A 14,233-nucleotide genomic window follows, 5' to 3' on the forward strand; every position below is an offset into this window, starting at 1 on the left:
TGCACTTTTTAGTTTGGTGAAGGTATTTTTACAAACTTTTCCAAATTATTTTTTCTTACATTTCAAATAAATTGAACATTTTAGTATAACTGATTTTATTGACTAATTTTTCAGCTTTAATCTGGTTATGCACTGCTGGTTTGTTATTATCATTTATATGTGACAGGATTTGTATTGTCATCAATTTGTGTAAGATTTTTGTATCTAGTTGATAATTCCATTACGTATTCACTCTTTCCCTTAAGTCAATGAATTCAGCTCTGCTAAAAGACTAACCCAGTGTTACTGCTATTCACTTTGGGTTTCCTCATTTGATTGTTTTAGTGCTTGTCTCCTAAGAAGCAGTGTAACTAATGTTGCAGATGTGTATCTGTAGCTTTGCAAAGTGGTGGAGAAAGGAGACAATAAATAATCTAACCTCTTTCTGCATCTCCCTTCCATAAAGCCAAGTACATGGATGACCCTCAACATACACATGTCCACTTTGAAGGTCCAGAGAGATGGTTGTTCCAAGTTGGTAATCTGGGCTGTCAGGCTCACAGGATTTATGCTGAAAGATCTTAACTAACATTCTAATTTTGGACAAACATGTCTAAGAGTGTATGATTTGTGCACATGTGGCCAGTTAGTGCAGCTAAAGGAGCCAGAGAGAATTCTGAGACAGCTCAGCTGCTGTGGATATACTCAAGTCTTTTCAATTAAAAAAAATGCAAGGGTAAAATCCACAGCCCCAGGGATGGGCTTCTTCCCCAGGAATGGGCTTCTCTTCCAACAATCCAACGCATTGCTCACATTTGTGAAAATGTGCTCCATCTGATGGGAAAGACGGTCCCAAAAGTATGCTCATCAATGCTAGCAAATGAACCAAATTTTATTTCCACTTCATTGTCACTATTTTGTAGTTTTATGTCACAACTAGCACAAAGATAAGAATATTCCAAGACAAACAAAAACTGTTTGGTAAAGGATTAAACATGTGTTATTCATTTATAACTTTGATTTCTTGTAAAAAAAACATTTGACCATATAGCTCCTATTTTTAGTTTAGGAAATCCAATTCCATAAAAGACTCTAGCCCAAAGAACTTGCAAAATAACGTTTCAGTCTTCTAAATTTAAATGCATCCTTTCTGATGACTCTTAACAACAGTAAAACTGGCCCAGAGGTTTGAATAAGGGAAGCATGTAGTTTATAACTCATAAAGTTATAGATGGTTGAGAAATATGACACATTTTTCTGTTATACTTAAGACTAGTGTAGTTGGTGAAGTTAAGTTCTATATATTATTAAAAGTTGCCTTTAGTTTTTCTAGGGCTTTAAGAATTAATATCTCATAATATGAGAATCTCATCACAGCCCTGGATAGGACTGGATACATAAGAAAACTATGTTTGTTACTCATAGGCATTTGTCCTCTACAAACTGGAAAAAAAAAAACTTCCTTACCAAAGTAATGCTAAGGTGTATGGTAGAGACTTGCAATTTGACATTGGAATCACTTTCTTTCAACAGATAATTGGCTGTAACTACTTCAAAGCCCCCAACATTCACCTTTATCTTTTGCCAATAAAGATACTTGTTTAGTTGAAAAACAAAACAAAACAAAACAAAAAGAGATAAATCCTCTATGTTTGGCATGCTAGATATGTAACTATAGCAAACATTTTAAGATAATAGATATGTAAATATAGCAAACATTTTAAGATGGATCTTTAATAAGTAGAAGAGTAAGTTGGATTTCCTAAACTGAAAATAGAAGCTATGTGGCCCAATGTTAAGTTTTGAAATGAAGTCTTTGGTCTCACTTCATTTGTTACGCAGGCAACTTAGAAACTATCATCTCAAGAAATTGTCTTATCTACCAGTTAGCTTTATTATTTTCTAAAGAGTATAGAAAATTGAAAGCAAAAAAGTGAGAATAAATTATTACCAAAATTTATTTAATATTCATAAACAGCCTGCTATTGTTTGCTGTAAAGTTTGAGCTGTTTTCCCTGTGAGAGCTCATCTTTGTAGCTCTATCTTTTGTTCACTATTTTTATTATGATATTATTAGCTTCTTTTCATTGTGCAAGTCTTTTCATTTATAAATGCTTGTAGTGTGAAAATAACTCATATAACCTTGAAATTATTACAAAACACCAGAGTCCTAACTCCTTTAACCCCTGCGACATGTATAGTATAATTTCTAGTCCTTATTTGTGATGCCACCACCCTAATATTATGGTAATTCCAGGAGTTCATAGTATTTTGAAACTCCGATACCTGTCTGACCTAAATCACCATTGAGATAATTATCTTTTGGGATCCTAGACCTTCCAATGTTATTGTACACATATTTTCTACCCTTTTATATCTTATATTCACCCATTAGTACTTCATCTTGGACATGGCGATGTAATCACCTGTGGAGCTCTAACACACATATCTTACACATACTTCACAGCCAAATCTTGGGAGACTACATAGAAAGAAGTAAGTTAGTAGATCCAAGGATTTTTCCCTCTAGTTGAACTGCCTAGACACATAGAGAAATCTAAGACTCCATTTTCTGCCCCCACCCACTCACTTCTGATCTAAAGAGTCACAATCACCCCTTGGAAATGGGATTAGGAGAGGTCATAACTGATGTACAGGGTAGGGGTGTTCCAGCACCAGAACTGGCCAGAGGATCTTGTATCTGGTCTTTTTTTCTGCTACTAATTGAGGTGACATGAATGAGCAAACAGTATTTGGGGCCCTCAAGTTTTCCATTGTTTGGTTGAAAGAGGTAATATGAGGAGATAAGATTTGATGGGCATGTTTTAAAAGCTAGAGCATTTGCTCTCACAGAAGTATGGTCTACAAATTATAGATGGACATTTTTCAAAGGGAACTCATGCTCAATCCAGTAGAGCAGACCCAGTTTCTGTAGAACTGTGCAATGACTTTATTAAATAAATATTTTAGAAGAATATCAGAATCATTTCCTCCAGCCCAACAATGGACAATATTTCCACCATCTGTGCCAGTACACTGGTTGTACTTGGTTTTTTCATTTACAATTATGCAATTGCTTTTTCCCTCTTGAAAATTTGTCACCACATCAATGACTAAAAGTCACAAATATAATGATAAGTAGAAGTTCCACAAAGTTATTTTACTGCATTTTATTAAAAACTTACTCTGCTTTTTAATAATTTCTTTTGAAGCTAAGACTTAGGCAGATATTATCTAACACTCTACATCTTCTAGGAAAGACATGACATAGCTCTATCTCTAACCTTGCCTGAGTTACAGTCCCTGTGTAAGTAGAACTGAAAATGGTTGATATTTTCCTAGCATACGATGCAGTATGTTTCATTATAAATGCTTGGCCTCCAGCTGATGTCACTATTTTGAGAGGATCTGGAAACTTTTGGAGGTCTGACCTAGCTGGCAGAAGATGGTCACTGGGGATGGAGCAGTGAAGGTCATATCCATCCTCTGATACCTACTGTCTGCAAAGGTATTAACAGGTGTTCTCTCTCACACACATGCTACATCACACTAAAAGCTCATGTTCTAGCATTGCTCCAACAGTTACTCTAGTTTGTTCTACCTCTATATCACTTACTCAATATATATCATGCCCAAGCACATGAGGCCAAAAAATTGTGAACAAAAAGCCTGTAAACTGTGAACAAAATAAACTTTTCACTCTCCTGAAATATTTCTTTACAGAGTTTTGGTCACTATGGCATGAAAGTAAGTAGTGTGATATGTGATAATATCTGTCCAATTATGACATAAGCCACTGAACAGAGCTTCCATAGTCAATTCCAAAAATAATAAAGTGAAAGACCAAGCAAGTGACATAATACAAAACAAAATGATGGGGTCTACAAACTGAAATAAAGCAGTCAATAGAAACTGTCCCCATGGAAGTCTAGATGACATGCACAAAAGATAAAGGCTTTAATCAATAATGAATTATTGTAAATGTATTCAGATAATTATGGAAGTGGTGTCAAAATTAATGAAAAGATGAGAAAGATGTCTTGATAAGTTTAAACTATCATTAAAGAGATATGAATTATAAAAGACATTGAGACAAAAATTCTGGAGTTGAAATACATATTCATTGGAGTGATGCTCAATAGCAGAGTTGAGCAGACATAAGAAGGAATAAAAGAGTTTAAAGATAGTTCAACTGAGATCATCCATTCTAAGAAAGAAAGAGATAATTGTACTTGAGACTACTCATTCTGAGGAAAAAAATGTTAAGGAAAATATGAAGTAAGAGATTTTTGAAACACTGGCAAGAATGTTATATTTTGGAATCCAAAAAGGAGACATAAAGATGAGAGAGGGCAGAGTTTTTGAATGACAAAGGTTAAAAAGAAACAAAAACCCTCTTAGACTAAAGAAATACTGATTTCCATAATGAGAAGCTGTAAGATGTTGATACCTATACAGACTTTGTCAAAAGCCATAACCTGAGAGACAATCTTAGGAGAAGCTGGAAAAAGCATCACTCCCTCTACAAAGGGTCCTCATTAAAACTAGTGTCAATTTTCTACTCAGAAAGCACGAAGGTCAGAAGACAGTGCATGGCAGAACAAGAATGCAAAGAAGCACTGGTGGTTTGCTTACAGGATAAAAAGTGTAGAACATCAACAACTAAGTTAACAATAACCTCACTGTGGTATTATCAGAAAACACTCCTAGATAAATCAGTAGCTTTCCAAAATTAATGACTTGGTAGCTTCTAAATATCCACCTTTTCTGACATTCTTAACCTTTTAGGATCCTTTTCTGGCTTTATTTTCTATCTTCAAGTTGTTGATGTGAACTCTTCTTGATGCTCCTGTTCCCTGTGTCCTGATATAGTCAGTCCTACTCTTTTCCTAATCCACTGGCATGTCTTTGCACTACTGTGACTTTTCACCTTGTTTGTAAATCTTGTCTGAAAGCTTAGCTCCAGAGAGTTGCTTTTCAAAGCTTTATAAATATCTCAGTTCTTATGTTTACTGAGGAAAAGGCCCTGTGAATTTTAATAAGAAAGGCCAGTTTATGTAACAATTTAGGTTCCTAGCAGTCTAGGAAATTCGCCTTTAAACTCAAGTAAGTTGAGAGCTGGACATTTATTTTTGTATGAATAACTTCTTTTTCAACTAAATCCGGCAAAGAAGAAACTTCCTGGCTTTCTCCACAGCTGAGGGTCACAGACATTTCATACTGTGGCAGCTCTTCAGGTGTTGGGATTTGGATAGTTGATCCTCCCTGCAGACCCAGAGTGGCTCAATGGGCTTTAGACCACAGGACCTCAACCCCGACTTCCTTGGAGTTCCTAGATTCATAAGCCATCTTTGATATGTCAATGCATCACAGCATAATTAGACTCTATGTAGTATTCTGACCTTTGTTTTATGAGATAGTGTCTGGCTATGTAGCCCAGACTGGCCACAAGCTCAGGATCCTCCTCTGGCAGCCTCAAGGATGCTGGCATCATAGCTGTGAATTACATGTCTGGCTGGCACTTGTTTTATTTTGGACATGTATCCTTTAGTCAGTTTGGTTGGGCAGTTTGTTTGTTTCCTTATTTGCTTTTAGCTTTTAGTTATTTTGTTATGCTGAAGATGAAACTTAGAGCTTCATACATTTCATTTGAACCGTTTTCAAAGAACTTCACCAAGACCATTTAGTGTCCCTACACAGAAATATTTTGTTTAAATATAAGATGTAAATAAAGAACACTGACTTTGACTTTATAAACATTTAACTTTAGTATGGAGATCTGCTCCTCCTTTTTCTCTATGCCCACTCCTTCCAATTCTAGTCTTTTTTCTTCTTCTCCACATATTTCACATACAAACTTGACTTCTAAGTCACAGAAAAAAAAAGACCTAGAAAAGGAGGACCAATATGAAATGAATACTAAGAAGTTCAACTTCTATTTCCTTGAACTTTTCTTTGAAAAAGTTGTCACTTTTCTTAGGATAAGTAGAATTCCACCAAGGATTTATTAAAAATGCAGAAATCATGGTCCTGTACAATACATAGAGATTCTGATTTAGGGTCCTGCAGAACTCCTATAGATCCAGACATCTGTACTTTATTTAGTGTCTTTGGATTATAATCTGATAAATCCAAACATACAAACAAACATACAAACAAACACTAGACATGAGTTTGTTTATTCTGTAGTTTAGAATTTGCTAATGAAAGAGAGTAAAGAGGAAATCTCCCTAACCAAGAGTTCTGCTTCTTTAGAACAAAAATTTACAAAGATTTCTCTTCAGTTGTTCTAAAGTATCTTTTCTTACAGGTATACATTTAAAAAAACAAAGTAACAAAAACAAAACCTATTTAAGCTAAACCATGCAATTAGAAATGTGCACTACTGCAAAGATCCTGAGAATATCTTTTTTTGGAAACTTACTTCAATGATGATTTTGTCTCAGGAGAAATTAAATAATTTCATAACATTTCCTAGGTATTATTTATAAAAAATGAGTCAGGAAACAGGTGTTTCAATTGGAAGGATGAACTTACTGTCTTCCAGTCTTATGAATTCCCAACATACAAAGCTGTAAACTCCAAGCAGGCTACTTGGTTCTCACAGATTTGTACCATCTATTTACCTTCACTGAGAAAACATAGATGATCTAGCTGTGTGTTGCCAGCTGTCTTACAAACTACATGCATGGAGAGCAAGTGGACAAGATGCCAGAGCTTCACATATCCCAGCCTCTGGCTATTGGAAGCCACTCTTGACAAATACTTGCGTGTCTGTGCTTGAGTCCAGCTACTCCAGCTACGGCGCATGCTAACATTTCATTACCAGATGGCTCTTCTTACCACCTAATTATTTTAAATCCTGGTTTTATTTCCAACAATTTACCATTGTCAAGGGTCACCCTTTGTACAGCATTTCTGAGATAAAGTATTTGTGGTCCTACGTCTGATTTTAAGGGTTTACAAATGACCTTCTTTAGAATGATAGATAGATAACTTAGCAAAATCCATGAATAAAACTATGTATCCAATAACAAAACTGCAATATAACTACAGGTAATATTTATAATAATATTATAGTTATTTTTTTCAATCTAAATTCTCCTTATTAAATAAGTTGAAAGGCACAAACCCCCTAATTTATCCTCTCAATGACACACATTGATCCACACTTCAGGTATTTGTGGAGGCTTGTTAAATGTCTGAATAAGATGAAGAAAGAACAAATTTACACCTCGTTGGAAGAGGAGAAAATTCAGAAGTTTAGGAAGACTATATGCAAAAATACAATATGTATTAAATGTCCTAGATAGAAGAAAGTTCTGAGGATTTTTATGCCCTTTATATTGCTTAGCTGTGTAGTCTAGTCTTAAAACTGGTCATAAGCATGGGTTACAGAGAAAGGAAGTAAGTTTAAACATGTGATTGCTAACAACACACTGTCATAGATCCTTTTTTGTATTCAGGTTTCAGTTCATTGTCAGGATCACATAAAGGCAGTTATCAAATGGCATTCTATAAAAATGTTGGTTTTGCCAAATTCAGGCACCTTTGTTTGATTTGATAGCTAAATTAACTCAAATTATGCACATAGCATGTCTATTTAATACCTGTAACAGTTGTTTGGGTTTCTTTCTCAATATAAATCTTATGAAGGTTTCAAAAGAATTTGGTGAAAATAACTGAAAAAAGCAATAACATATGACCTCATGTCTATTTAAATATGAATGGACAAGACGGGAGAGGAATGGGTTTACATGTCTATGCATGTTCCAAGTTGTTACTTTTGTACCCCAAGCTGCTTATCCTAAGACCATTTTATTCATAATTTAACAGATGAGTACAATTTCTCATATAATAATTACCCAATCCTATAATGTTTTGAAATTTTCAAATACTCCCAAGTTGTCGCTAACACTATCTTACACTATTCAGAGAAGATTCTAGCTGGATCATCCTCTGTTGGTCTCAAGAAAAACAATTCATGTTTCCAAAGTTAGCTTATCAACCTCTCTCCCAATTAGGATAACACTCAATCAATGTTATTGTAGAATTTGGTAAGTCATTTGTCACACAACATGGAATCTACTCACGTTTTTCTTGCTCTGCTTCAACTCCTTCACTTTCTGTGTCACTTGGCAAGAGCCATGGTTGATGCACAACCTGCAATTGCTTTAAAGACTCATCCTGCCAGAGAAAAGATTATTTTAGATTAAAGTCTCGGTTGATACCAAAGTGGTTGAGCACTTCAGCTTCTACAATTTGCATGTTAAAAAGCCCTATGATGTGCCCCACAGCAGAAATGCATTCTAAGCTTAAATTCCTTTTTATGTCATATATATGAATCTCTTGACTCCAAAGTCACTTTAAATTCTTCTTTAGTAAGATGTAGAGAAAGAGAATTAAATCTAGACTGTGATCCTTCTGAATTAATGTTTTATATAAATCTTGACCCTCATCCTTAGAAATATTGTCACAAGGTGCACAAGATAAAATTGGGTAAGTGGTGCCTTTAATAGCCTAACAACTTTAACTTCTTTAAGATGTTTGGAGAGTAGGGTGGTTGATATTTGTTTACCCTGGTTACACCCTTAGTATTTGCACACTACCTTCTTGCTCTTCCTACTGCCTTATTCATTTGGCCTCAAACTCCTGAATTGAAGGAATTCTACTACACAAGTTTCCCGAGTAGCCACTCAGCTTCAATTCTGTTTCAGTTGAAATATTTATCATATAATCCTTACTCTGCTCTTTCCCTTCTGTCAGCGACTACACATAACTTATCATTTCTCATCTGTCTGCAGTAAGGGACATTTATGAAATTTCAGGAATCAACTTTCATATACCCTCTAGATCTCCACATCAGTCATTTCTGGGTGAGACTGAAAGAAGTTGTATGGTGTTATCATTTCCTTGCTTATAATTTTTTTGTTGTGGCTGTCACATCATTCCATTGATAAAATCTAATTCAAGTTGTTTTCTGATTCCTACAGTCTCCTTCCCACCTCTATATCTGTAGCTATAATTATCTGGCAATATTGTCATACTTTTACTCTCACAAGATTATTTTACACTGAACTTCCTTCTCTCTCTCTCTCCTACATGACAACCCTCTTTCTATGCTTAATGTCCATCTGAACTGGGAGCTCTGCCTGACCCTGCAGGGCAAGTTCCTTCTCAATTTCCTTGTGGACTTAATAAATCAATATAAAAATTACTATATAATAAGTACCCATTCATACTTTCCTGCCTTAGTAATAATATAGAATCCTTATAGGCACAGTATCTGCCACAAAACAGAGACCTACCATGTAAGCAATTAAGGAGGAGAAAATAAGAAAGAGAAAAAGAATATTAGAAAGAAAAGAGCCAAAGAGCCAGGGACGATAAATTCATCCCCCCAAAACACAGGAATAAAATTTTTACATCCAAAAATATTTTTATAAATTTTAGTTAAAATAAACTACTAACATGCAAAAATCAATAAGATCTGTCAGTTCACCTACCTACTTGATCTCTGAAATTCATTTATTTTCTCCCTCTATAATGTCCTTTTCCTCCAACTTAAGATACTTTGCTTTATATTGTTTTGACAAATGCTAAAAAAACTAAAACTTGATTCTCATAATTCTAAGAAACATGGAATACTAGACAATGTTTGTTTTGCTTAAGACAGCTTCCATGAATGAGAAATAAACATTCGAATCCTTGATTTGATGGTAAATTCTGGAGGTGTTCAGTCCCTTTGTAGACTTTTCCAAGAAACATAGTTTTCCCAGGAGTGTGGGGAAAGGAGGAGTGCTGAACAGGGACATTCCTGGTAGCACAATGGTGCTGTATGGTGTTATAGTAAATATATGACATTGCACACTGGCTGAAACTGAACCAGCTGCAATGGAAACTTTAATGGAAGTTTCAGTGGAAAAGATCAGAGAATCTTGGAATGGACAATGGATTATGCAGAAAGTATGCAAATGTATAAAAGGTAAAAGGGCCACTCACAGTTAAAGGGGTTGAAAATAAAATGCTGACCAAGCCATTCTAGAAGTATGTAAACTCATAGACTAAAGGAACATCACAGAGGAGCTGTACTTTAATTGGTAAGTTTATCATGGACTTGTACCAACATTGGATTATTAACCATAATATGAAATAAAAATCTATGAATCTTTATTGCTAACAATAAATGACGCAACAAAAGAATGTGAGTGCTTGATCATATGCAAATACACATATAGGAGGACTTTGGATAAATCATGTAAACACTTATGGTGATATATTATTTATGATTTATTAAAGCTTAGCTGGGGATTCAGAAAGCAAAGTCAGCCACAAGCCATAGAAGCCAGGCACACACATTTAATCCCAGAAGCCAGAAGCTAGGAGGTGGTGGTATACATATTTAATCCTAAAATTCAGTATTAAGAGATAGATGGATCTCTGTAAATCCAAGGTCACCCAGATCTACATAGACTGATCCAGTCCTGAAGAGAAACAGCTCACACAATGATGATTTCAGCACCTGGGATCAGGTGCCTTTAATCCCAGTCCTAAGGAGGTATATAAGACAGGAGCAAGGTCTTGGTATTGAGCATTTATTCTCCAGCCACATTGAAGATAGGAGGCATTCATTTTTCTTCCTCATTGAGGATAGGAGGCATCCATTTTCCAATCATGTTGAGAATAGGAAAATCCCAGCACTTTTAATTTTTTTCAATGTTTAACAGCTTTATTGAAGCTGTTATTCAAATATACACCTCATCCTGTAGGCATGAGTTTTCTGGCCTGGCAGGTCCTGTCACTATTCTCAGCCCCAAAGAAACATAAGGATGCTTTATAAGTTATAAATCTGTTGTCTGGCTAAGGATTCTTATTGGCTACCTCTGTCTTAATTATTTTTTTCAACTATTTTTATTTGAATTCGAAATGGCATTGTTTTACACGACAATCCCAGTTCCCTTCTCCCTCCTGTCCTCCCCTACCCCCCCCCCAATTAAAATCCTATCCTTTCTGCCTCCCCCATGGTGAGGCCTTCCATAGGGTGTCATCAGAGTCTATTGTATCCCTTGGGATATGGCCTAGGCCAAACCCGGGGGTCTTGGCTCAAGGAGTATTCCTCTATATGGAATGGGCTCCCAAAGTCCACACCTATGCTAGGGATAAGTACTGAACTTCTACAGGACGTCCCATAGATTTCCGAGGTTTCCTCACAGAAACCCATGTTCCTGGGGTCTGGATCAGTCCCATGCTGGTATCCCAGCTATCAGTCTGGGGATCAAGAGTTCCCGGATGTTCAGGTCAGCTGTTTCTGTGGGTTTCACCAACCTGGTCTGGACCCATTTGCTCTTCCCCAGCCCTTTTATCGGTAAGAGCTCTCTGGTATCTTGGCTGCTTTGCTTTCCTGATCTTCACCTTGAACCCCCATATCTATTCCACATCATTTATTTTTTTGTGTTACACACACACTGTCCTTAAACTCAAAAATAACTCCAATTCTGAGTTGTGTATACTGACTTTAATTTTAAAGGTGGCATAGATATGGGGAGATAAAGCACTAAGTTCACAACAGAGTAAACTGACAAACACCACTGCAAGCCCAACAACCAAGGGCAGTCAGCTGGTTACCTGGTCTTACATACCTGGGGTAGGAAACAATAGAAATGGGATTTTACTTCTATATATTTTTTTTCTTCATGAATACACTATGTCAGTTCTAAGCAATAAAGCTAAAGGCAATAAGTTGTAACATGAAATTTAGATTCCTTCATGGGATCTTGGAATAAAGCAGACTTGTTTTTGTGCTAAATTCCCCTTCAAAATCTATCTAGTGGAAATCTGAAGAAAGTGTAGATTGCATTACTAACATACCAACAATGGACAGTTGTGGCAAATGTCACATACTGTATTCCATAGTAATATGAGGTGTTAATACTAGCTGGAATCTGAGTGGGAGAAACATAGTTTCTCTGCTTTGTCTTTGAAATAATTCTGTGACTCTAAAACTGTGCTAAAATAAAAATACAATTAAAGCAAAAGAAACACAATATTTTGGAAATGATTTTCATAAGAAAAATAGCCTGATTTTTTTTCGTACCATCAACTATTAAAAACAGTCTGTGATGGGGCTGGAGAGATGGCTCAGAGGTTAAGAGCACTGACTGCTCTTCCAGAGGTCCTGAGTTCAATTCCCAGCAACCACATGGTGGCTCACAACCATCCGTTATGACATCTGGTGCCCTCTTCTGGTGTGCAGATATACGTGGAGGCAGAATGCTGTATACATAATAAATAAATAAAATCTTTAAAAAAAAAAAAACAGTCTGTGAGTTGGATTGAAATGTAAATTCCTCTCAAATGAGACTGGGTTCCATAGTGAATGTCTTTGCCCTAGGGATGAAGAATTAGAATCTGTGTTAGTTTCTCTTCTTGTTGCTATGGAAACACACCTTCCAGAAGAAACTTAAAGAGAAATCATGGTGGTAAAGAAATGGCAGGGACACTTGCTCTATGATAGCAGTAGTCCTTATAATGGATGTTCACATGGTAGTAGGCCAGGAAGCAAAGAGTGCAGGCTGCAGCCACAAGTGGGGAGAGCCTTAAAGCCCTCTTCAGTGTCCTGTTTCTGCCACAACAGCCCTGTATCCTAAAGCTGTGACCACAGCTTTAAAAGAACAACCAGTCTCACATGAAACATTCAAAACACAAATCTGTGGACATATCAGGCTCAAATGTATCACCCCTCTTAGAGAAGATGGAGAGGGTGAAGGCATTGGTTTAGATAAGGCCTGGTGCTTTACAAGCAGGCCACATCTAGGTCCCAACTCTTTCAGAACAGTGAATGGGAAAGACTCTAATTGGGTTATTGAAGGGTAATTTAGCACAAAAATAAGTTAAACAATCTTAGAATATGCAACCTACATGTAAACCAGTATGTATTCTTCAGATTTAATCTAATTTTTAAATTCTTGTCAACTATGGAATTTGGTCTTGTGCAACTGCCCAAAGAAGCTGTGCAAATATGAAAATATTAGGTTTAGTGGGTTTCAAATTCTGTGTATGTGTGTGTGTGTGTGTGTGTGTGTGTACATGTAGAAACAATTTCAAGATGTTTCATGTAACAAAGAGGGAAAACCACAATCCTGAAAATTCCAAAAGCAGATCATGCAACCTCCCATGTTTAAAGATGAAATAAATGAAAAATGATTTTAGTTTACTAAGGAGAAATCAGAGGCTGGAGCTCCTCAATTAAAACAGAAAAGTGTAAAGTAACCAAGGAAGACAATGTTTATTAATTTTAAAAAGTATTTTGGATGTTTAGCTTCTTTTCCCAAATATTAAAACCCATTCTTATAAGAAAGGATATGACTAATAAGTCATTTTTGTTATTTTTCCACAGTGGTTCAAGATATTAAGCAATATCACCAATTGGCTTCCTATCCTAATGCCTTGAACCTTAAACTGGCCTGGGTTTACTGCAAGTGCTATAAAGCAGACTTGGAATGGGCCTCAGCAGAATTCGGGGAGAACTTTACAATGTTGACAAGGTATCATGAAGACCAAGCAAGTATTTCTATTAGATGATTTCAATGTTGTGCTTTAGCTCTCCCTGGCCTAGAGCCAGAAATAGATGTCCCCAGTCTGCCTATCTCGGATCGACAAGAGTGCCACACGTCTGAAGCTCACCCATCAGTCTGCCTATAATTCGTTGTGATGGGGTCAAGAAGTCAAGATCCTCAACATTTTTCAAAAACAAGGGCTGATGTGTCCTCCTTGCTAAGCTTATTCAAATTTTCCTGCAGGATATTAAGCTACATCTCAGTGTAGCACCACTGTTTTCTTAGCCCCCAAAGCAAGCTCTCAGGGTTTTCTCGAAGAAACGCCACTCAGCCTTTTTCTAAAATACTTTTGCCATAAGGACAGCCAATACCAAGGGACTGTGAGTGGTGGGAATGAGTGATATGGATCATATGGAGAGCAGTTACTAGTCCCAAATCAACAGTTCCTTCTCTCTGCTAGCAGGGTAAGAGCTTTATAAACTAGTAGTATTGTTAATCCAATGCATCACTGATTTTTTGGTAAAATCAGTGACTTATGACAATCTGCCACAGAAGTTCAGTATATTTAGAAGAAAAAAAAGTGTCTTTTGTTGAAACCAGCAATTTAATTATGAATTAAATTAATTGTTTCTTTCCCTTGGGTTAGAACATGAAAATACTGTACTGACAATTTTTCCTATTTTGTTTTAGATAGGCTT

General features: G+C 36.2%; 1 protein-coding gene across 4 annotated transcripts in view; it reads right to left on the reverse strand.

Annotated features, from left to right (window-relative positions):
* Positions 1 to 14,233, reverse strand: part of CUNH8orf34 (chromosome unknown C8orf34 homolog) — a 392,051-nt gene that overhangs the window by 10,665 nt on the left and 367,153 nt on the right. For all 4 annotated transcript variants that reach the window (XM_035440010.1, XM_035440008.1, XM_035440009.1 and 1 more), the window contains one exon: positions 8,073 to 8,166. In XM_035440010.1, the coding sequence (XP_035295901.1) occupies positions 8,073 to 8,166 (94 nt within the window). The remainder of the gene's footprint in view (positions 1 to 8,072; positions 8,167 to 14,233) is intronic.

The sequence above is a fragment of the Cricetulus griseus genome, chromosome 2, assembly GCF_003668045.3.
Source record: "Cricetulus griseus strain 17A/GY chromosome 2, alternate assembly CriGri-PICRH-1.0, whole genome shotgun sequence".
Taxonomy (NCBI): Eukaryota; Metazoa; Chordata; class Mammalia; order Rodentia; family Cricetidae; genus Cricetulus; species Cricetulus griseus.